Source organism: Gorilla gorilla, chromosome X, assembly GCF_029281585.2.
Source record: "Gorilla gorilla gorilla isolate KB3781 chromosome X, NHGRI_mGorGor1-v2.1_pri, whole genome shotgun sequence".
Taxonomy (NCBI): Eukaryota; Metazoa; Chordata; class Mammalia; order Primates; family Hominidae; genus Gorilla; species Gorilla gorilla.
Genome location: NC_073247.2, coordinates 97,817,531 through 97,842,788, shown reverse-complemented (window position 1 = coordinate 97,842,788; position 25,258 = coordinate 97,817,531). Strand labels below are relative to the sequence as shown.

General features: G+C 37.8%; 1 protein-coding gene across 6 annotated transcripts in view; it reads left to right on the top strand.

Annotated features, from left to right (window-relative positions):
* CHM (CHM Rab escort protein) overlaps positions 1-25,258 on the top strand; it is a 188,982-nt gene that overhangs the window by 18,866 nt on the left and 144,858 nt on the right. For all 6 annotated transcript variants that reach the window (XM_004064463.4, XM_063703124.1, XM_055375410.1 and 3 more), the window contains exon 2: positions 1,487-1,553. In XM_004064463.4, coding sequence (XP_004064511.2) covers positions 1,487-1,553 — 67 coding nt within the window. The remainder of the gene's footprint in view (positions 1-1,486; positions 1,554-25,258) is intronic.

Genomic DNA, 25,258 nt, shown 5'->3' with positions numbered 1-25,258 from the left:
CACTGGAAAACTAGTTCCTCTGTGAAGGCAGGCTGGAGCTTGTGTTTAATATGGATTTTAGCTAGAGATTGACTGTATCAATTGTTTCCATATGCATATTGCTTTTTATATACAGAAGATGACTTTCCCCTTTCCTGAAATCCTTGATGCTTAGTGTGTAGTTTAAACCCTTGCCAAAAGACTGGTGCTGTTTTTTTTCCACTAAGTAAAAACACGAGAGGATCAGGATGTTTCATCATGGTGAAGGAGTTCATAGTAGCACTATAGAATTGCACTAAACTTTTAAAGCATGCTTTATTTTTATAACTAATATAAAAATACTAGCTTCTATCAACATGGTAGATCATATGACAAAAATTTTTGAAGAGTCTGGAACTTACAGGGTATTAACTATCAAATAGAAAACTTGAATTTTTAAAATCATAAAACATCATTATCTGGCAATTTTTAATTTTTTGTTGGTGCTGGTAGAAGTAATATATATATGTCTTTTTATGATAATAAGCTTTGTGGTATGATTAAATTTGATTCCAAAGCAGTAATGTTTTGTTTTTATACTGCTATATTGGTCAAAAGCAAAATAATGTATCTTGTAAGCGGCCCCTTTCTAAACTAGCTGACATATTTCTTAAGCTAAAAAATGTGTGCCATTCTTCCTCAGAGGCATTGTGGCTTCGGAGTTATATCTGGGTTTAAATTTCAACTCTAGAACTTTTTTTTTTGTTTTAAGCATTGGGCAGAAAGTTAAGATATTCATGTCCCGGTTCTTTTTCTTCTTCTCTAAAATGCATATGCATATGGTTATCTCTCAGTGCAATTGGGAGACTCAGATGAGCTAGTGTGTGAACATGGTTTTTAACTGAACAATATATAGTAGTTACAGTTGCTCATTGATGGTAATTTACATACAAAAAGATTGTAAGTACTTTTAAAAATTATTTTTTCTTGCCAAATTAAGCAGAACTGCTTTTTAAAAAATATCTCTGGCCGGGCGCGGTGGCTCACGCCTATAATCTCAGCACTTTGGGAGGCTGAGGTGGGCGGATCACAAGGTCAGGAGATTGAGACCATCCTGGCCAACGTGGTGAAACCCTGTCTCTACTAAAAATACAAAAATTAGCTGGGTGTGCGGCGCATGCCTGTAATCCCAGCTACTCGGGAGGCTGAGGCAGGAGAATCACTTGAACCAGGGAGTCGGAGGTTGCAGTGAGCCGAGATCGCGCCACTGCACTCCAGCTGGTGACAGAGTGAGACTCCGTCTCAAAAAAAAAAAAAATGTCTTTCACATAATAAAATTTTCAGTATGAGTGGTGTATGTTTAAGAAACATCTTACAGTATAATATAAACTTTATAATTCTGAATACAAGCAAGGATGGGTCTCTTTGGTGGTTAAACTGTTCTATACAGCAATGGCATGAATTGAACATTTTATGTAAAATATATATATTTCTACATTCTAAATGATACAGGTGTGTGTTTTTGTAGGTTTGCCTGAATCCATCATTGCAGCTGCATGTTCAAGAAGTGGCCGGAGAGTTCTGCATGTTGATTCGTAAGTTTATCAACGATAGCATTTAATACTTCCTAAATATCTCTATACAGGATTAAAATTTACATAAACACATATATGTCTGTACGTATGTACATGTATGTGTATATCATACATAAACTTAAGTTAGAAAAAAGATTGGAGTTGTTTAATTTTAACCACTAATATGTGAAATATATAGCATACAAGTTTTACTATTTTGTGAAATAGTGATCTTTCCTTTGAGAATAAACCAAATGCATCATTTTATTTTTCTCATGAGTGATTTTGTTTAAAATAACAAGTAATTCTCCAAGAGGCTTGGAAACCTCATGCCTGCCCCTTTTCCTACATATGTGTGTGGGTGTATACAACCTATATATGCTATTGTATTTTAGGCTTCATATTTGATGGTTGTAAAAGTCAGCCAATAGATTTTGAGCATTATTTTCTTAAACTTCATCAAAATTTAAACTTAGGAAGTCTTAACTAGGAAAAATATCTACAATTATGTTTTTCCCTTTTTTTCTTAAATGTGATGATAAACAGGAGGTTGATGGAAAACTCAAGTTTAAGATAAAGCATAGGTTAAATCTCTCCATTTCTATATCCGCCCAAAACAAACCCCTAATCTCCCACCTATTAAGTGCTTTTGACTATTATATCTTGGCACTTTAATTCTTCATTGAATAGGAATAGAAAGAAGAAACACACTTTTTATTTTCTGTTAGATATTAACTACAGTGTTTTTCAGAATGCTACAATATAAAAAAAATTAGATTTGTCATAGCTTATAGTGTCTTCCCATATGTTATCTCATTGTAAATATGTAGGAATCCAAAAAGTAGCATGAGTTAATCTTCTTTTAACCTGTTCTAAATTAATTTTGAAAGCATATTCTGTTATAATAGCTAAGATTTGGGAGCAACTGGATGAAATTTCTAAATTGGATTCAGTTTTCATACACGTCCTGCCTTTGTAATTTGCTTTTACTATTTCACTATTGTATGCACGACTGCTTGTGTTAATTTCTCAATTCAGTCTTTTTGACATATCATGGATTTACATGTCAGAAAATCTGCTACCTTGGGCCAGGTGTGGTGGCTCATTCCTGTAACCCAGCACTTTGGGAGGCTGAGGTGGGCGGATCACTTGAGGTCAGGAAGTCAGGAGTTTGAGACTAGCCTGGCCAACATGATGAAACTCCATCTCTACTAAAAATACAAAACTTAGCTGGGCGTGGTGGTGCATGCTTGTAATCCCAGCTTCTTGGGAGGCTGAGGCAGGAGAATTGCTTGAACTTGGTCCGGTGGTGGAGGTTGCAGTGAGCCGAGATTGCGCTACTGCACTACAACCTGGGCGACAGAAAGACTGTCTCAAAAAAAAAAAAAAAAAAAAAGAAAATCTGCTACCTTGAAAGCCCAGGTACTGAGACAGTATACTTTAAAATATTAATTCAGATATATTTTTCATGACCTTATTTAACCTAAAATTAAAATTCTTGTTTCTCATTTCTCAAAGGTAGAATGATAGTAAAAGTTATTGTTTGTTGAGCTTGCACTACGTGCTAGTCAACATATTAGTTTCTTTACACATGTTATGTAACTTAATTCTCATCACAGCCAAGTAAGGTAGGTGGTATTATCCCAATTTGACAAATGGGGAATGTGGGACATAGAGACATTAAGTAATTTTTCGAAATTTACCTTCCTAACATGTATAATTTTAGTTTCAAATTTACTTTGTGTGTAGGTATGTGTTTTTTTTCTTTTTCTTTTTCTTTCTTTCTTTCTTCTTTTTTTTTTTTTGACACAGGATCTCACTCTGTTGCCTAGACTGTAGTACAGTGGCATGGTAATAGCTCACTGTAACCTCAAACTCCTGGGCTCAAGTTATCCTCCTGCCTCAGCCTCCTGGGTAACTAGGACTACAGGTGCATGCCGTTGCACCCAGCTAACTTTGAACATTTTCTTTAGAGATGGAATCTCGCTATGCTACCCAGGCTGGTCTTGAACTCTTGGCCTCAAACGATCCTCCCAAAATGCTGGGATTACAGGCATGAACTACTGTACCTGGCCTATTTTGTGTTTTCTTATTCCAGAACATGAGGTCTTCCCAGAATGAAGACTATTTTACAAATCAAATTGGGTTTACTCATATTCCAAAAATAAAGTTTGATTAAAAATATAAGAACCTAGGTCTTACTTTGACAAGCAGTGAATCAATTAGAAAAGCTTGATAATATGGTTGTCTTAAGACATTATAGTATAATAAAAATGGCATTTCAAAGTGACAAAACTTTTCTGTTTCTCTTGTACATCCTCAGACTTGGTGGCTTTTGAAAGTTTAAATACATCTAGGTATTGATTCTCCCATATCTTAAGCTTAGATTTGGGGGCTTCTTTGGCACCATTGTCTGAGGGTAATGGTTGTCTGCATACTGATGATATCTCCTGATCTGAATCTGTTCTGAGCCTCAGTTTCATATAGCCTATCATCTGATATCTTCATCTAGATGTTCCACAGGCACCTTAACATGGCTAATATTAAGCGATGAATTCATCCTCCCCATTCTCACCTCAAAATGTACAGAACCCAAAAAACAGCATCCTGCTCCCAGTCTTTCGGAATGATAACACCGTCTACCCAGTTTCTCAACTTAACGAAACTTGTAAACTTCTGTTGATTTTCTTGCTTTATCCTCCAGGTTTATTCAGATGATTTTGATAATAATAGAACACATTTATTGATCTCTTCTAGGTACTATGATACATACTTTGAAAACATAATTTCACTTATATCCCCTAACTTTAATAGCTCTCCATATCTCTTTTTCTTTATGCCACTGTCATTTCCCTAGTTCAAACCTTTGTCATTTCTCAACTGAGTGAGCTCGTAACCTCCTGACTTTATCTCCAGCTCTCTAGTTTATTTATCACACTGCCACCAGTCACATCACTCTGCTGCATGAAATCCTTCAGTGTTTCTCTGCTGCCTATGTTAGTGATTTTCCAAGTTTAAAAGAAAGACTTAGTGAGGGAACCGAAACAACTTGAAAAAATGAAAGCAGAGCTGCTGTGGTTGAAATGAGTGGGTCTGGGTCAGTGTAGATATAACTGGATTTTAGGAGAAAGTCCAAATTTTCTGTATGTCATACAGTGCCATCTATGATGTGGCCTTGCTTAAAACACCTTCAGCCTCATCTCTTGCCACTTCAATCTTTAGGTGTAGACACCAGCAATGCTGAAATTTGCAGTAGCTGAACATATTGTAGTCTTTACTTCATCTTCCCACTTTTTGTCTGGGATTTACATAAGGTATCCCCTCAGCCTGGATTGCCTGTCTCTACCCCTCAGCCTGGCTAACTTCTATTTGTCTTTCAATGTTTAGCTTACATACCACCTCCTCAGGGAAGCCCCACTTCCTTAAACCCCACTGGCTATGTGTCACAACTATGCCCAGGTTTTTATAACACTGTATAAGAGTGCCATGGCATTTATCATACTCTTAATCATTTACTTCCCTGTCTTCCCCACTACCCTTTAAGCTCTTACATCATAGGTCTTATTCATCTTTGTATCTCCAGCACCTAGCACAGTTGCTGGTATACATTAGATATTTGATGGGTGGATAAGTACTAATACATATTTGTGTGTATGATTTTTTTTTTGTTAATGGTTAGTTTGGTGTTGTATAATCTTTATGTCACACACATTTTGGATAAATAGCCGTTGTTAGAGATGTAATCTGTGGCTAAAAATTAAAGTATGCAGTCAGTAACCTTGACTTTTAGTGTCACCAAGTTTTTAAACTATCACTATTCATTTTTATTGAGAATCTTTGTGCAAGGAATTGTGCTAGATGTTAAGAATGCAAAGATAAATAAAAATACACTGACTCACAATCTAGTAAGGGAAGTAAAGAAATAGACACACATGCTATGCTATTTGATGGAGGTATATATAAGGTGCTATAGGGGGACAACTAACTCAGTGAGAGGGCTTCCCATAGGAGTAGGTACCTTATCTAAGGTTCTGAGGACAGGTAGGATTTCATCGGATGAGATGTACTAGTAGGGGTTGGAGCTGGGAGTAACATTTTGGACAGATGGAGCAACATGTACAAAGACTTGAGAGATGAAAGAGAATGACAAGTTTGGGAAACTACACGTAGTTGAGTATGACAGGTGCAGAGAATATACAATTAAGTACAGGTTGGGGTGGAAAGTTGAGGGTACAAAGGTAGGGCTCAGGTCAAAGAATTACTTTATCTTATAGATATTAAAGAGCTATTAAATGCTCTTAAGCAGAGGAATTAAATGATCAGACGTGTGTTTTAGTACTACACAGTAGAGGGTTGGTTGGAGAAAGGTAGGCAGACTTGCTAGGTGGCTGTTTGCAATGGTCTAGTTTATGGATGATGAACTGAATAAGCTATTGGCAATCAGAATGAATAAAAGGTAGAAGGATTTGAGGTTATAGCAAGAATTTTTGGTGGTGGATCAGATAAAGTAGGTGAGGGAATGGAAGGAATTACAGATGACACCAAAGATTCTGGTTTGAGCCATTTGGTGGATGGTGGTGACAATTTCATTTACTTACGCGAGGAATTCAAGAGAATGTTCAGACTTAGGGATAGAACTGGGGAAGGGAAGATAATGTGTTCAGAATTGAAGATGTTGAGTTTGAGGTACCAGTGACATACCTTGGTGAAGAGATCCATTCACCTAGGGATGTGTATGTGTTTGTGTATGTGGGTATGTGTATAAGGAGCCTGAGTGGAAGATCTAGAGCTGGAGATAAGAGATTTGGGCATTATTTGTGAATAAATGGCTGTTAAAACCAAAGAAGTGAATAGAATCATCCTGAAAATGCATATAGTGAAACACAAAACAGGCAAGTATAGAAACCTGGGCAAGAGCAACTTTTAAGGCATGGGTAAAAGGAGAAAAGCCATCAAAGGAGATTGAAAGGAAACAATCAGAGGTTGAGAAGAAAAGCAGGAGGGTGTAGATTTTCATATATGGCGACTTCACTCCTTGAAAACCTTAGTGTCTCTCTACCCATAGAGGAGAAAGTCTGAAGGAAAGGAACATTTATGTAATGTTTTCCTGCTCTGGGCCAGGATTAAATATTTTATCATTTAAAATTCATTTTAGCATTTAAGACTCTTCATCAGGTTCAGTCTACTTCCCCAGCTCTATCTGTCATGTCTGCTTTACATGTAAAATTATACCATATATCTGTGTTCTGTGGACATGCCTTTATTTGCTTTTCTAAAAGTATTTTTTTAAAATTGTCGTTTAAACATGCAAAGTTTACCATCATAACCATTTTTAAGCATAGAATTCAGCAGTGTTCAGTATGTTCACATTGTTGTGCAACAGATCTCCAGAGCTCTTTTGATCTTGCAGAACTGAAACTCTGTACCCATTCAACAAGAATTCCCTATTTTCTACTGCTCTTCCAGCCACTAGCAACCACTACTCCACTTTCTGTCTATGATTTTGACTACTCTGGATGCCTCATTCATATAAGTGTACTTATGCAGCACTATATTTGTCTTTTTTGTGACTGGCTTATTTCACTTAGTACAGTGTCCTCAAGGCTTATCCATTTTGTTGCATACTGCAGGATTTCCTTCTTTTCTAGGCCTGGATAATATCCCACTGTGTGTGTATGCCACATTTTGTTTATCTCTTCATCTGTTGATAGATATTTGAGCTGCTTCCACTTCTTGACTATTGTGAATAATGCTGCTATGAACATGGCTGTGCAAATGTTTTTTCAAGATCCTGATTTCTGTTTTTTTGGATAAATTCAAGTGGGATTGCTGGACCATATAGTAGTTCCACTCTTAATTTTTTAGGAAGTGCCATACTGTTTTGCATAGTGGCTATACTGTTTCACATTCCCACCAACTTCCTATTCTTTGGCTTTATTGGGAAGTCGTATGTGAGCTTTTAAGCCAGAGTGCCTGTGTTCAGATCTTGGTTTCTCCACTTACTAGGTGTGTAACCTTTGGCAAGTTATTTAATCTTTCTGTACCTTAGTTTCTTTATAAAAATGACATAATATTGGTACCAATGTTAGCAAAAGAAAAAAGGGCATAATAATATTTAATATCTAAGATTGTTGATGGGATTAAATCAACTAATCTATGTAATGTATTTATAACAGTGCTTCATAGTAAGCCCTCAGTAATGTTAGCATCTACTACTCTTAACAATGCTGTTTCTGCCACTACAGGTGAATAGCCCTTATCTGAAATGCTTGGGACCCGAAGTGTTTCGGATTTCATATATATATATATATATATAAAATATGTGTGTGTGTATATATATAATATATATATAATATATGTGTATATATATATATAATATATGTGTATATATATGTGTATATATATATGTGTGTTATATGTGTATATATATGTGTGTATATATATGTGTATATATATATACACACACACACACACACATATCTGGGATTCAGATGTATATATACACACATCATATATCTCTGATAGATAATGATATATATCTCTGATATATAAGATATATATATCAGATGTATGTATCTATCATATATATCAGATATATATGATAAATATATATAAATATGATATATATGATGTATCATATATCAGAGATATATATAAGAGCATCTACTGCTCTTATATATTTAAATGCTGCTTCTGCCGCTACAGGTGAATGAATAGCCCTTATCTGAAATGCTTGGGACCAGAAGTGTTTCGGATATCGGAGATATATACATATCATGTATATATCAGATGTATATATCAGAGATATATATCAGATGTATATCATATATATCGGAGATATATATCAGATGTATATCATATATATCGGAGATATATATCAGATGTATATCATAAATTTTTGTAATATTTGCAATATATAGTAATATTTGTAATATATATATTTGTAATATGTATATTTTGTAATGTTTGCAATATATATAGTAATATTTGCTATGTATACATATATTTGTAATATTTGCGGTATACTTACTAGCTGCGTGTCTCTAATCTGAAAATCTGAAATGCTCCAAGGAGCATTTCTTTTGAGCATCATATTGGCACTCAAAAGGTTTTAGATTTTGAAGCATTTCAGATTTCGGATTTTCTAATTTGAGATGCTCAACAGGTACTAATACTACTGCTACTATTAGATAAGAATAGTGGGAAGCCAGATTAAAGGAGTGACTAATTATGCCTGTGAGATTTGTGGAAAGCTTCACAGAGGTGACATTTCAGCTGAGTCTTGAAAGATGATTGGGATTTAATGAGCAATTGGAGCATTTCAGAAAGAGGGAACATACTGAAAGAGCGTGGGATGCTAGGTGAATGGTGAGAATTTTAGTAGGATTGGAAGGTAAGCTAAGTGAATTGGGTTCATGAGAGTTGAAATTGGAAGAATTAAACTGGAATCATTCTGAGGACCTTGCATGCTGAGGTAGGAAGTACTGATTTTTGTCTTTAATAATTATCTTTAATCTCATTCTGTCTTTCCTTCAAACTCATATTTCATGCTTCAGCATATCCTGTCAACTCTACTTCCAAAAACAGTTTAAATCTGTTTTCTCTGTCTCCACTCTTCCTCACCGCCATTGCCATTGGACTACTCTGATAACTTCCTTATTGATCTTTCTGTTTCTACTACTGCCCCAATTTTTGGCCTTTTCCCCATTTCTAACTGCATCATTTATATTCTCTTTCTTGCTTACTATACTGTGCTATTGCTGTAACTATGCACTCATTTTTTATTTTATTTTTTTAGGCTAGTCAAGTGAAGCAGTGGGAGTTGAAAAGGAGAAGGAACAAATAAATCTGTAACTGATTATGATCAATTAGTTGTAAATACCACTGCACTTGGACCAGCCTCTGGACATTTTTTCATTGTTAATATTATTTATGCCTCTTCTCTGTTTCCTTCTCCTTGATCTTTCTTGCCAGATATTTGTTTGTTTTATTAGACTTTTCAAATAACCAGCTTTAGCTTTGTTGACTCCTTCAGTGTTATCTTTAATATGTACTTTTATCTTTATTTCCTTTCTTTGGCTTGGAATCCCTCTTGTGCTTTTTCTAACTTTTTGAATTAAATTCTTAGCTCTTTATTTTTAAGCCTTCTTTTTTGCTTAATATAATCATTTATGACTATATGGTTTCCCTTAAGGACCACATTAGCTCTCTCCCATGAGTTCTATGTATTTTCTAATAGCTGTTATGATTTCTTCTTTGCTCTGTTGGTTATTTAGAGGTTATCGTTTTAAATTTCGAAATATATTTTTAAATTTCAACATCTTTATTGACTTTTAAATTCCAACACTCATGACAGAACATGCAAATGACACAAAGTAAAAAAGTTCAAGTGTGCCTCCTCTTCCTGCCTGCACCCCACCCACTCTGTCCCCTGTCCCACCTCCCAGAAGCAGCTACTGTTACCTTTTATACATTCTCCAGAGAAGTAAGTTACAGAAAAATATGTATTTATAATGTGTATGTTAGATTTGGTATAGAAAAATTATAAGATACTGAGCAGTTAACACCAAGGATCTCTCATGTTGCCTTTTTATAACTGTATCTACCTCCCTCCTCTGCCACTCCCCTGCCTTCTGTTCCTACCCCCAGTGACCACTAGTCTGTTTTTCATCTCTATTATTTTGTCATTTCATGTATAGAACTGTACAGTTTGTAAACTTTTGGCATTGGCCTTTTTCACTCAGCCTGTTTCCCTAGAGATCCATCCAGGTTGTTGCATGTATCAGTAGTTCATTTATTTTTATTGCTGAGTGATATTTCATATTATGTATGTATCACAGTTTGTATAAGCATTCCTCTGTTGAAGGGTACCTGGAGTGATTCTATTTTTTGGTTATTACAGATAAAATTGCTATGGGAACATTTATATAGTTGTTTTGGTGTGTATGAATGTAAGTTTTTATTTCTCTGGGATAAATTTTAGGAGTACAATTGCTGGGTCATATGGTAATTATATATATTTAGCTTTTTAAGAGATTGCCAAGCTATTTTGCAGAGTTCCTATACTATTTCCCATTAACAGTGTATGAGTGATCCAATTCCTCTGCATCTTTGCCAGAATTTGGTGTTGTCACCTTTTTTTTTGTATTTTTGGTAATTCTGATAGGTGTGTAGTGATATCTCCTTATTTTAATTCACATTTTCTTAATGGCTAATGATCTTGAACATTTTTCACGTGGTTATTTGCCATCTGTATATCTTTTATGATAAAATGTCTTAATGTATTTTGACTGTTTTCTAATTGGATTGTTTGTTTTACTGTTGGGTTTTGAGTTCTTTATGCCTTCTAACCAAATACATTTTTAACTTTAGTTTTTCTTTTCATAAATGGTTTCCAATTTAATTACACTATTGTCAGAGAATGAGCTCTGCATGACATCAATTATTTGGCATTTTTTAGAATTGCTTCATGGTTTGGAAGTATATGGCTTCATGTGGCTTGTTGTGTTTTCTCTAATTGTTAGAGCTTTATATGTTAGATCAAATTTGTTAATGTTATTGTTTGAAATTTATGTTATCTATTAATTGAAGAGTATATTAAAATCTCCTATCCTGATTGTGGAATTCTTATTTTTCCTTGCAATTCCAATCTTTGCTTTATGTATTCTGAATATAGATAGGGGCATACAGGTTTAGAATTGTGATATCCTTGTGTAATTACTCCATTTGCCTAGATTTTTTCTTTTTTCTAGCTTTTTCGTAGCTTTTTTCTTTAAAGACTATTTTGTGTGATGTTAATGTAATGACATTAGGTTTCCTTGTTGTATTAGTCTGTTTTCACACTGCTGATAAAGACATACCTGAGACTGGGAAGAAAAAGAGGTTTAATTGGACTTACAGTTCCACATGGCAGGGGAAGCCTCAGAATCATGGCGGGAGGCAAAAGGTACTTCTTATATGGTAGCAGCAGGAGAAAATGAGGAAGATGCAAAAGTGGAAACGCCTGCTAAAACCATCAGATCTCGTGAGACTTATTCACTACCATGAGAACAGTATGGGGGAAACCATCCCCATAATTCAAATTATCTCCCACTGGGTCCCTCCCACAACATATAGGAATTATGGGAGTACAATTCAAGATGAGATTTGGGTGGGGACACAGAGCCAAACCACATCATTCCGCCCTTGGCCCCTCCAAATCTCATGTCTTCCCATTTCAAAAGCAGTCATGCCTTCCCAACAGTCTCCCAAAGTCTTAACTCATTTCAGCATTAATCCAAAAGTCCACAGTGCAAAGTCTCATCTGAGACAAGGCAAGTCCCTTCTACCTATGAGCCTGTAAAATCAAAAGCAAGCTAGTTACTTCCTAGATACAATAGGGGTACAGGTATTGTGTAAATAAAGCCATTCCAAATGGGACAAATGTGCCATAGCAAAATGGCTATAGGGCCCATGCAAGTCTGAAATCTAGTGGAGCAGTCAAATTTTAAAGCTCCAGAATGATCTCCTTTGACTCCAGGTCTCACACCCAGGTCACCCTGATGCAAGAGGTGGGTTTCCATGGTCTTGGGCAGCTCCGCCCCTGTAACTCTGCAGGGTACAGCCTCCCTCCTGGCTGCTTTTATGAGCTGGTGTTGAGTGTCTGCAGCTTTTCCAGGTGAACGTGCAAGCTGTCCGTGGATCTACCATTCTAGGGTCTGGAGGACAGTGGCCCTCTTCTCACAGCTCCAATAGGCAGTACCCCAGTAGGGACTCTGTGTGGGGGCTCTGACCCCACATTTCCCCTCTGCACTGCCCTAGCATAGGTTCTCCATGAGCACCCCGCCCCCGCGGAAAACTTCTATCTGGGTATCCCAGCATTTCCATACATCCTCTGAAATATAGGTGGAGGTTCCTAAACCCCAGTTTTTGACTTCTGTACACTTGCAGGCTCAGCAACATGTGGAAGCTGCCAAGGCTTTGGGCTTGCACCCTCTGAAGCCATGGCCTGAGCTTTACATTGGCCCCTTTCAGCCAAGGCTGGAGCTGCTGGGGCTCAGGGCACCAAGCCCCTAGGCTGCATACAGCTGGGGGATCCCCGGCTTGGCCCAAGAAACCATTTTCTCCTAGGCCTGCAGGCCTGTGATGTGTGGGGCTGCTGTGAAGACTTCCTACATGCCCTGGAGACATTTTCCCCATCGTCTTGGGGATTAACATTGGGCTCCTAGTTACTTATGCAAATTCCTGCAGCTGGCTTGAGTTTTTCTTCAGAATTTTTTTTTTTCTACCACATTGTCAGGCTGTAAATTTTCTGAACTTTTATGCCCTGCTTCCCTTATAAAACTGAATGCCTTTAACGGCACGTGAGTCACCTTTTTTTTAATTTTTATTTTTTGAGACAAAGGCTCACTGTGTCTCCTAGGCCAGAGTGCAGTGGTGCGATCTCGGCTCACTGCAAACTCTGCCTCTCGGGTTCAAGTGATTCTTGTGCCTCAGCCTCCTGAGTAGATAGGATTACAGGTGCCCGCCACCATGCCTGGCCAATTTTTGTATTTTCAGTAGAGACGGGGTTTCACCATGTTGGCCAGGCTGGTCTCAAACTCCTGACCTGAGGTGATCCACCCGCCTTGGCCTCCCAAAGTGCTGGAATTACAGGCGTGAGCCACCCCACCCGGCCCCAAGTCACCTCTTGAATGCTTTGCCACTTAGACATTTCTTCTTCCAGATACCCTAAATCATGTTTCTCAAGTTCAAAGTTGCACAGATCTCTAGGGCATGGGCAAAATGCCACCAGTCTCTTTGCTAAAACATGACAAGAGTCACTTTTGTTCCAGTTCCCAACAAGTTCCTCATCTCAATCTGAGGCCACCTCCGCCCAGACCTTATTGTCCATATCACTATCAGGCTTTTGATCAAAGTCATTCAACAAGTCTCTAAGAAGTTCCAAACGTTCCCACATTTTCCTGACTTTTTCTGAGCCCTCCAAACTGTTCCAACCTCTGCCTGTTACCCTGTTCCAAAGTCACTTCCACATTTTCGAGTATCTTTCAGCAACACCCCACTCTACTGGTACCAATTTACTGTATCGGTCTGTTTTCACGCTACTGATAAAGTCATAACCGAGATTGAGATGAAAAAGATGTTTAATTGGACTTACAGTTCCACATGGCTGGGGAGGCCTCAAAATCATGGTGGAAGGTGAAAGGCACTTCTTACATGGCAGCAGCAAGAGAAAATGAGGAAGATACAAAAGCGGAAACCCCTGATAAAACCATCAGATCTTGTGAGATTATTCACTATCACAAGTACAGCACGGGTAAAACCCGCCCCCATGATTCAGTTACCTCCCACCGGGTCCCTCCCACAACACACGGGAATTCAAGATGAGATTTGAGTGGGGACACTGTCAAACCACATCAGAGTGATACGTGAAGAAGTTTCTATTCCTTTAGAATAAAAAAAAATAACTTTTTCATGTATATATTGAAACTAAACTTCTAAGCTAATCAAAGTGTTTTCTCAAGCAATGCAAGGCCCACCCCTCTCATGTTTTTTGTTATGTAGCATTTTGGTGACACTTTGACTTTATACCTCTTTTAATCCTTATTGTTATTATGTTTGATTTTGTAAGTCAATGCTTATCTAGATTTGCCTTTTTGTACCAGTTTCTTTGCTTGCTCTTCATTCTGGCACTAATGTCCTGCTTCCTGAAGTTCTTTCACCCTGAGTCTGTTGTTTCACACTCTGTCTTTGTGATCCGCCCGCCTTGGCCACACAAAGTGCTGGGATTACAGGTGTGAGCCACCGCGCCTGGCCTATTTCATTGTTTTAAAACATGTAAAGCATACTTGTTATATAGTGATGCAGGATTTTTCTTGGCCACTTTGCCAACCAGAGACCTCCACAGCCGGCGACACCCCCACTGCCTGGGCCTCGCCCGGTCCTGGCAGTGTCTTGATTTCACCTTCAGTCTCAAATTACAGTTTAGTTAGTTCTGTAATTCATAGTGTTTTCCATCAGCACTTTGTCCTCTGGCTTCTTTTATTGCTTTTGAGAAGTCTGCTGTTAGTCTGTCATTCTTTTGTAGATGAATTCTCTTTTCCTTCTGATAACTTTAACATTCTCTTGTTTGTGTTTATAGTCAGGCAGTCTTGCTCTTAGCTGTCTAGATTTGGGCTTTGTTTTTATTTATCCTGCTCAGGACTTGTTTTGCCACTTGAAATCAGATATTTTATGCCTTTTATTGGTAGGAAAGTGCCGATATATTTTTTTTAATGTTGCCTGTCTCTTATTCTTCCTTTTGGAAATTCTTAGAAATATATTGGATCTTCTCATTCTTTTACTCCTCATAACATCTCTTTCCCATTTCTTGTCTTTTTATTTTTGATGCTGTATTCTGAGTAATTTCCTCAGCTTTATCTTCTGGTTTTGAGTTTGCAAACTATGGCCCACTGGCCACTTGGTTTTGTAAGTAAAATCTTATTGGAACGCATATTTACACATTAACTATGGCAGGTTTCACACTACAAAGGCAGAATTAAGTAACTGCAACAGAGGCTGTGTGGCCTGCAAAGCCTAAAATATTTACTCTCTGGCCCTTTATAAACATTGCTTGCAGACCTCTTTGCCGGTTCTTCAATTCTTCCTTAAGATGTATCTGATTTTAACTTAGCTATCATTTTTATCTCAATGGCTTCTAGAAGTTCTGTTTGGTTATGTTTTTTAAAGCTGTCATGTTCTTTGTGTTTCAATTTATTAAATTGTTTTTTTTTTCTTTTTTTTTTTTTTTTTGAGACGAAGTCTTGTTCCATTGCCAGGCTGGAGTGCAGTGGCACAATCTCGGCTCACTGCAACCTCTGCCTCCCGGGTTCAAGCAGTTCTCCTGCCTCAGCCTCCCGAGTAGCTGGGACTACAGGCACGTGCCACCATGCCTAGCTAATTTTTGTATTTTTAGTAGAGACGGGGTTTCAAAACATCTTGGCCAGGATGGTCTCAAACTCTTGACCTCCTGATCCGCCCGTCTCGGCCACCCAAATTGCTGGGATTACAGGCATGAGCCACCGTCCCTGGCCTATTTCATTGTTTTAAAACATGTAAAGCATACTTGTTTTATAGTGACGCAGGATTTTTCTTGGCCACTTTGCCAACCAGAGACCTCCACAGCCAGCAACATCCCCATGCCTGGACCTCACCTGGTCCTGGGCCTTCCACTGGAGGTGACCCGCCCACTCAGCCTGTGTTGTAGATTGTACTCGAGTTTGGTGGTTCCCCGAGCTCTTTTCCCGTGTTCAGGAAAAATGAGGATACACTGACAATTAGAAGGGCCTGGATGGGCAGAGAAGAATTTTATTGAGCAATGGAAGAGGAGAGGGGACTCCGGGTGGTTTCTCTCTCTCTCTCAGTATGGCTGTGTCCGGGGTTTTTTATGGGCTCAGAATAGGGGAGTGTGTGCTGATTGCTGAGTATGCAAAGAAAGGCTAAAGCAAAGGCACCACTCAAAGTTGGGCATAGCAGTGTAGAAAAGCAATTAGGAAAGGGTAGATATAAGTAAAATAGGTGAAGGGTGGGGATCAGTCAGAGAAAGCACGCCAGACAGGAAGACAGGTTTTCAATCTGATCTGTGGATTTGACTTCTAGCTTGGCTTTCAGGCTTTAAACTGTCTTCAGCTTGGAGGTGGGGTTTCACTGTAGACCTGCCGCTGTCTGCCTAGGCCTTTGTCTGCCTCCTGCCACTATCAGTAGCCTCTTTCACATATTTCTATTATATTGCCAGGTGAGGTATCAGAGCCCTGGCACTGGGAAGTGGTCAACTTCTGGGTTGGTAAAAAGAATTTGCCAACAACAGTATAGGTTTGAAAAAGGAGTTTATTAGAAAGAACTCTGCAAAAGGTTTCAGCGGGGTGCCTCAATGAGAGGACTGAGCATTCAGCCTTGGCTTAGGGGTATTTATGGACCTTAAAGTGGGAGCTTAGGGTTGTAAAATGAGTTTCAACATGGCATTCCAGAGATGTATAGAAATTTTAGTTACTTATAAAAGTTGAAAGAGGCCTGGAATCAGATGTCAACTTTATATACCAGGGAAGTTTAATTATTTCTAAATTCCCTAGATAAGGAGTTTATCCTCCAAATGGCCTGTTTGATGGCCACCAGGTGGTCTTTGCTCCCTTTTAAATTCCTCAGATAAGGAGTTTTTGTCTCCAGGGCCTGTTCAATTGCCACCAGGTGATTTTCACTTTCCTCATATATAATGTTTTTGGAGGGTTTAATATGATTTGTTATTTTCTCTCCAGCTTTAGGGTCAGTATTTTTCCTTCCTTTTCCCCCTGAAATGTTGAATTTTGAATTTCTCTTAAGTGGCACTTTGCCTGGAGGATCCCTATGTTTCTGCTGAGTGGTTTTGCATTTCCTTTTGCCTCATCACTTACTGCTATTACTAGTGGTCTTAGTTTCCTATTACTGCTGTTATAAATTACCACAGTTGTAGTGGCTAAAACCAATACAGACTTATTCTTTTACAGTTCTGTAGGTCAGAAGTTCAAAATGAGTCTTACGGGGACGAAGTCAAGGTGTAGGCAGTGCTGCATTAGTTTTGGAGGTTCCAGGGGAAAATCGGTTTCCTTATCTTTTCCAGTTTCTAGAGGTCACCTGAATCCTTTGGCTCATGGCCCTTCCTCCAACTTCAGAGTGCATCACTTCAGACTCTGCTTCTCATTCCATCTCCTTCTTCTGCCTTTGAATTTTTTGCCTCCCCATTTTAAGGAACTTTGTGATTACATTAGGGCCTACCTGGATGATCCAGGATAATCTTCCCATGTGAAGATCCTTAATTGCATTAACAAAATCATTTTTGCCATATAAGATAATATATTCATAGCTTCTGGGTATTAGGACTTGAGCATCTTTGGGGAGCCATTGTCTACCACCTTGGGCCAAAGCAATGTTTGTGTTTATTTCTAGAATTGAGGGTTCCTGTTGTATGTGAGTAGTATAAATTAGAGCACTATATTTACTTGTGCTCCAAGTTTACAGTTATATATGCTTCTCAGGAAAATTTCCCCTCCCTCTACAGTCATGCTTCAGCAGCATGACACCATGCACCTTGCTGTCTGAATATATATTCTCTCATACCTTTATGCCTTTTTTATGCTGGTCCCCATTGTACGTGAACAATTCTTTCTCCTCCTTCAGGACCCATCTAAAATACTGCTTTCTAGTGATGGCTTATTTGATAATCCCAGTAGTATCAATTTTTGTCTTTGTGCTTTCAAGTACCATGCATGTTTTTGTAATGTAACATTTTTCATACTGTATTATTGTTTATAGATCTGTTGGCCCTATTAGGCTCTTAAAGATGGGGGATCATGTCTTATATGTCTATATATCCTCAGTGCCTAAGAGTGTCTGGAATATAACAATCCCTCAATAAACCTTTGATAAATGAATAAAGTTTAAGAATATGTATATGTGCCAAGCCACTGTGCTGTTGGTAGTAATTTACAATTGCTTAGTACAGTTGCCTAGTATAAGGGAAGCATTGATCCCTTGCTGATCATCTGTAGATTTATAAATTTATGGTAGTTCAGATGGAAGTCATCTGTTGATGAGAAAGTTGAGGTGAGCCCAGTGTCAAATGGACAGATCACAGCAGGACTGGTGCCAAAACTAAGATCTTCTTGTTCCTATTCCAGCATTCTTTGAAATATACCACACTGACTTTGCTGTTGATGATTTGTATTACTCTAATTATAATTTATAGACAAAAATACAACATCATTACCTTATATTTTTGGATATTCCTCAATTAAGTTCTGCTTTTGAATAGGCTAGAAGCATGCTTCTAAGAAACTGTAGTCGTATTCTGGCACTTGGTGGGGTGGTGGTGGAATATAAAGCCACAGGATAAACACTGGAGCATCTGCCTGGTATATACGTTTTATTAAATTGAAAACATTAAAGTTTTTATTGGTCTAAGTTTAGACTTACAGAAAAGTTGTGAAATTGGTATAGTTTTTGAATATATTTAATTTTACTTTCCCTAATGCTAATATCTTATATATCCGTAGTATAATTATAAAAACTCAGGAATTAATATTGGTAGAATACTATTAACTACAGACCTTATTTGAATTTCACCAATTTTTTTTCTTTCTTTTTTTTTTTTTTTTAATTATCCTTTAAGTTCTAGGGTACATGTGCGCAACGTGCAGGTTTGTTACATAGGTATACATGTGCCATGTTGGTTTGCTGCACCCATCAACTCATCATTTACATTAGGTATTTCTCGTAACGCTATCCCTCCTCCAGCCCCCCACCCCCCACCCCCCCCACCCCCCTACAGGCCCCGGTGTGTGATGTTCCCCTCCCTGTGTCCATGTGTTCTCATTGTTCAACTCCCACTTATGAGTGAGAACATGCAGTGTTTGGTTTTCTGTCCTTATAATAGTTTGCTGAGAATAATGGTTTCCAGCTTCATCCATGCCCCTGCAAAGGAAATGAACTCATCCTTTTTATGGCTGCATAGTATTCCATGGTGTATATGTGCCACATTTTCTTTATCCAGTCTATCATTGATGGACTTTAAAATTATTATTATTGATGGATTTTTTAAAAAATATTATTCTGTTCCAGGATCTGGTCCAGGATACTACCTTGCATTTAGTTGTTAATAGTCTCAGATCATCTTCCCCATGATACACTGTGGTGTTTTCCTGTGCTGATTTTCAATTTTTCCTTTCTCAGCTTCATATATTTATTGCAATTATTTTGTAAAGAAGAGCTGAGCCTTCTGCCCCATTTATTTATTTACTTATTTATATCAATATGGGCTCATGGATATTTATATTATTCTACTGTTTATCATCCAATACTACCATTGTTTAGTTTGTTGCTCAAATTGTTCTAGCTTTGGTCACCCTGAGTTCTTTCCTTTTGATTCCTATATACTTTTGAACGTCCCATCGTTGTTTGAGTACTTTCTGATACCACAAGATGCTCCATGTTCATTTGTTATTTTTCTTGCTCTTGCTATAGAATCAACCACTTACCTCTATGAAAGAGGTTTACATTAGGTATTTCTACAAGAGCCTTGCCTCTATGTGTTTGAGAGTGATATTTAGAAACCAAGATCTGAAACACTAAAAACCATAAATCTGTGTTGATACTTTCAATTAAATAGAATACATTTAAGAATATTATTTAAAACATGGATATATAGTGGAATAAGATGCAAAATATACCAGATTTTTTTGTCAGGATGACCCATGAAAATTAAACATTTTGTGTTTATGTAGGATGACTGTAAGCTCTCTCCTGGCTTCCCCTAGCATAAGCTTTCCCTTAAGCCATGAGAGCTGCTTTGAAGGAAATGTTGGAAGCCTTGTGTTAGTGTACACTTTGTCTGCTCTGAGATGGTTAGCACATAGTAGGTACTCAGTAAATACTTTCTGGATGTATGACTCAATATAATAGTATATGACTGGTGGGACCAGAAACTTACATTGTTCCATGATCATGGTCAGAATTTGTAACCCTGGCCATCTTGCCAGATGTGTATCATTGACCATATGGGAGATTCAATAAATAAATTAACCCTTTCAATTAACCATCACAGCTAGAACAACAGCAGTTAGCACATATCCTGGCATCATCTTGTCATATGAAGGACCTTCCTTATCTTTGTTACTTGGCAGAGCACCATCTGAGGGTAGACACTTCACAAATGCTATTTGGTAATAGGGTAGTGTTGAAGAAAGCTTACTGTTCATTTCTATGAGGATTAGTATACGAAAGTTTTCACAGAACTCGTTTGATTTGCTTTTCACCTTTTCAATTTTTTAAGATTTTTCCATTCATGGAAAATGAATGCTACTTGATATTTTCTTTAATATTTTAAAATAATCTAAACTATACAAATAATACAATAAGGACTATGTTCTGAAAGGGTTGGCAAACTGTGGCCCACAGTACAGTTGCTTTTGTGAATAAAGTTTTTCGGAAAACAGACATGTCCATTCATTTTTGTATTGCCTGTGTCTGCTTTTGTTAGACAATGGCAGTGTTGAGTAGTTCCAACAGAGACCATATGGCTTAAAATATTTACTATCTGATACTTTACGGAAAATGTTTGCTGACCCTCCACTAGAAAATTTTTTTAGCCCATATAAACGTATATATTGTATATTTAACTGTACAGTAGCTGTTTATTAAGGGAAGACAGCGAAGTAAGGATCAGAGAATAATTAATGATTCATATTTTAAAATTTATTAAAATACTACTTTTAAAGTTTATTGCAAAATAATACATGTATACAAGATCATGAAGACAACAATAAAAAGCATACTGCTATCACTTTTTAAAATATAGGTGCCATGAACATGAGTCATGGCAGTTTTTTTAATTATACTTTAAGTTCTAGGGTACATGTACACAACGTGCAGGTTTGATACATAGGTATACATGTGCCATGTTGCTGTGCTGCCCCCATCAACTCATCATTTACATTAGGTATTTCTCCTAATGCTATTCAGCCCCCCACCTGCCGACAGGCCCCGGTGTGTGATGTTCCTCGCCCTGTGTCCAAGTGATCTCATTGTTCAGTTCCCACCTATGAGTGAGAACATGTGGTGTTTGGTTTTCTGTCCTTGTGATAGTTTGCTGAGAATGATGGTTTCCAGCTTCATCCATGTCCCTACAAAGGACATGAACTCATCCTTTTTTATGGCTCCATAGTATTCCATGGTGTATATGTGCCACATTTTCTTAATCCAGTCTGTCATTGTTGGACATTTGGGTTGGTTCCAAGTCTTTGCTATTGTGAATAGTGCCACAATAAACATACGTGTGCATGTGTCTTTATAGTAGCATGATTTATAATCCTTTGGGTATATACCCAGTAATGGGATGGCTGGGTCAAATGGTATTTCTAGTTCTAGATCCCTGAGGAATTGCCACACTGACTTCCACAATGGTTGAACTAGTTTATACTCCCATCAACTGTGTAAAAGCGTTCCTGTTTCTCCACATCCTCTCCAGCACCTGTTGTTTCCTGACTTTTTAATGATTGCCATTCTAACTGGTATGAGGTGGTACCTCATTGTGGTTTTGATTTGTATTTCTCAGATGACCAGTGATGATGAGCATTTTTTCATGTATCTATTGGCTGCATAGATGTCTTCTTTTGAGAAGTGTCTATTAGTATCCTTTGCCCACTTTTTGATGGGGTTGTTTTTTTCTTGTAAATCTGTTTGAGTTCTTTGTAGATTCTGGATATTAGCCCTTTGTCAGATGGGTAGATTGCAAAAATTTTCTCCCATTCTATAGGTTGCCTGTTCACTGTGATGGCAGTTTCTCTTGCTGTGCAGAAGCTCTTTAGTTTAATTAGATCCCATTTGTCAATTTTGGCTTTTGTTGCCATTGCTTTTGGTGTTTTACACATGAAGTCCTTGCCCATGCCTATGTCCTGAATGGTATTGCCTAGGTTTTCTTCTAGGGTTTTTATGGTTTTAGGTCTAACAGGTAAGTCTTTAATCCATCTTGAATTAATTTTTGTATAAGGCGTAAGGAAGGGATCCAGTTTCAGCTTTCTACATCTGGCTAGCCAGTTTTCCCAGCATCATTTATTAAATAGGGAATGCTTTCCCCATTTCTTGTTTTTGTCAGGTTTATCAAAGATCAGATAGTTGTAGATATGTGGCATTATTTCTGAGGGCTCTGTTCTGTTCCATTGGTCTATATCTCAGTTTTGGTACCAGTACCATGCTGTTTTGGTTACTGTAGCCTTGTAGTATAGTTTGAAGTCAGGTAGCGTGATGCCTCCAGCTTTGTTCTTTTGGCTTAGGATTGACTTGGCAAAGTGGGCTCTGTTTTGGTTCCCTATGAACTTTAAAGTAGTTTTTTCCAATTCTGTGAAGAAAGTCATTGGTAGCTTGATGGGGATGGCATTGAATCTGTAAATTACCTTGGGCAGTATGGCCATTTTTATGATATTGATTATTCCTATCCATGAGAATGGAATGTTCTTCCATTTGTTTGTGTCCTCTTTTATTTCCTTGAGCAGTGGTTTGTTGTTCTCTTTGAAGAGGTCTTTCACATCCCTTGTAAGTTGTATTCCTAGGTGTTTTATTCTCTTTGTAGCAATTATGAATGGGAGTTCACTCATGATTTGGTTCTCTGTTTGTCTGTTATTGGTGTATAGGAATGCTTGTGATTTTTGCACATTGATTTTCTATCCTGAGACTTTGCTGAAGTTGCTTATCAGCTTAAGGAGATTTTGGGCTGAGAAGATGGGGTTTTCTAAATATACAATCACATCATCTGCAAACAGGGACAATTTGACTTCTTCTTTTCCTAATTGAATACCCTTTATTTCTTTCACTTACCTGATTGCCCTGACCAGAATATCCAGCACTGTGTTGAATAGGCATGGTGAGAGAGGGCATCTTTGTCTTGTGCCTGTTTTCAAAGGGAATGCTTCCAGTTTGTGCCCGTTCAGTATGACACTGGCTGTGGGTTTGTCATAAATAGCTCTTATTATTTTGAGATACGTTCCATCAATACCTAGTTTATTGAGAGTTTTTAGCATGAAGAGCTGTTAAATTTTGTCAAAGGCCTTTTCTGCATCTATTGAGATAATCATGTGGTTTTTGTCGTTGGTCCTGTTTATATGCTGGATTACGTTTATTGATTTGCGTATGTTGAACCGGCCTTGCGTCCCAGGAATGAAGCCAACCTGATCGTGGTGGATAAGCTTTTTGATGTGCTGCTGGATTCGGTTTCCCAGTATTTTATTGAGGATTTTTTCATCGATGTTCATCAGGGATATAGGTTTAATATTCTCTTTTCTTGTTGTGTCTCTGCCAGGCTTTGGTATCAGGATGATGTTGGCCTCACAAAATGAGTTAGGGAGGATTCCCTCTTTTTCTATTGATTGGAATAGTTTCAGAAGGATTGCTACCAGCTCCTCTTTGTACCTCTGGTAGAATTTGGCTGTGAATCCATCTGGTCCTGGACTTTTTTTGGTTGGTAGGCTATTAATTATTGCCTCAATTTCAGAGGCTGTTATTGGTCTATTCAGAGATTCAACTTCTTCCTGGTTTAGTCTTGAGAGAGTGTATGTGTCGAGGAATTTATCCATTTCTTCTAGATTTTCTAATTTATTTGCGTAGAGGTGTTTATAGTATTCTCTGAAGGTAGTTTGTATTTCTCTGGGATTGGTGGTGATATCCCCTTTATCAGTTTTTATTGCGTCTATTTGATTCTTCTCTCTTCTTCTTTATTAGTCTTTCTAGCTCTCTATCAATTTTGTTGATCTTTTCAAAAAACCAGCCCCTGGATTCATTGATTTTTTTGAAGGGTTTTTTGCGTCTCTGTCTCTTTCAGTTCTGCTCTGATCTCAGTTATTTCTTGCCTTCTGCTAGCTTTCGAACATGTTTGCTCTTGCTTCTCTAGTTCTTTTAATTGTGATGTTAGGGTGTCAATTTTAGATCTTTCCTGCTTTCTCTTGTGGGCATTTAGTGCTATAAATTTCCTTCTGCACACTGCTTTGAATGTGTCTCAGAGATTCTGGTATGTTGTGTCTTTGTTCTCATTGGTTTCAAAGAACATGTTTGTTTCTGCCTTCATTTTGTTATGTACCCAGTAGTCATTCAGGAGCAAGTTGTTCAGTTTCCATGTGGTTATGCAGTTTTGAGTGAGTTTTTAAATCCTGAGTCCTAGTTTGATTGCACTGTGGTCTGAGAGACAGTTTGTTGTGATTTCTGTTCTTTTACATTTGCTGAGGAGTGCTTTACTTCCAATTATGTGGTCAATTTTGGAATAAGTGCGATGTGGTGCTGAGAAGAATGTATATTCTGTTGACTTTGAGTGGAGAGTTCTTTAGATGTCTATTAGGTCTCCTTGATGCAGAGCTGAGTTCAATTCCTGGATATCCTTGTTAACCTTCTGTCTCGTTGATCTGTCTAATGTTGACAGTGGGGTGTTAAAGTCTCCCATTATTATTGTGTGGGAGTCTAAGTCTCTTTGTAGGTCTCTAAGGACTTGCTTTATGAATCTGGGTGCTCCTGTATTGGGTGCATATATATTTAGGATAGCTAGCTCTTCTTGTTGAATTGATCCCTTTACCATAATGTAATGGCCTTCTTTGTCTCTTTTGATCTCTGTTGGTTCAAAGTCTGTTTTATCAGAGACTAGGATTGCAACCCCTGCTTTTTTTTATGCTTTCCATTTGCTTGGTAGATCTTCCTCCATCCTTTTATTTCGAGTCTAGTGCATCTTTGCATGTGAGATTGGTCTTCTGAATACAGCACACTGATGGGTCTTGACTCTATCCAATTTGCCAGTCTGTGTCTTTTAATTGGGGCATTTAGCCCATTTACATTTGAGGTTAATATTGTTATGTGTGAATTTGATCCTGTCATTATGATGTTCGCTGGTTATTTTGCCCGTTAATTGATGCAGTTTCTTTATAGTATCGATGGTCTTTACAATTTGGCATGTTTTTGCAGTGGCTGGTACCGGTTGTTTCTTTCCATGTTTAGTGCTTCTTTCAGGAGCTCTTGTAAGGCAGGCCTGGTGGTGACAAAATCTCTCAGCATTTGCTTGTCTGTAAAGGATTTTATTTCTCCTTCACTTATGAAGCTTACTTTGGCTGGATATGAAATTCTGGGTTGAAAATTCTTTCGTTTAAGAATGTTGAATATTGGCCCCCACTCTCTTCTGGCTTGTAAGGTTCTGCCGAGAGATCCGCTGT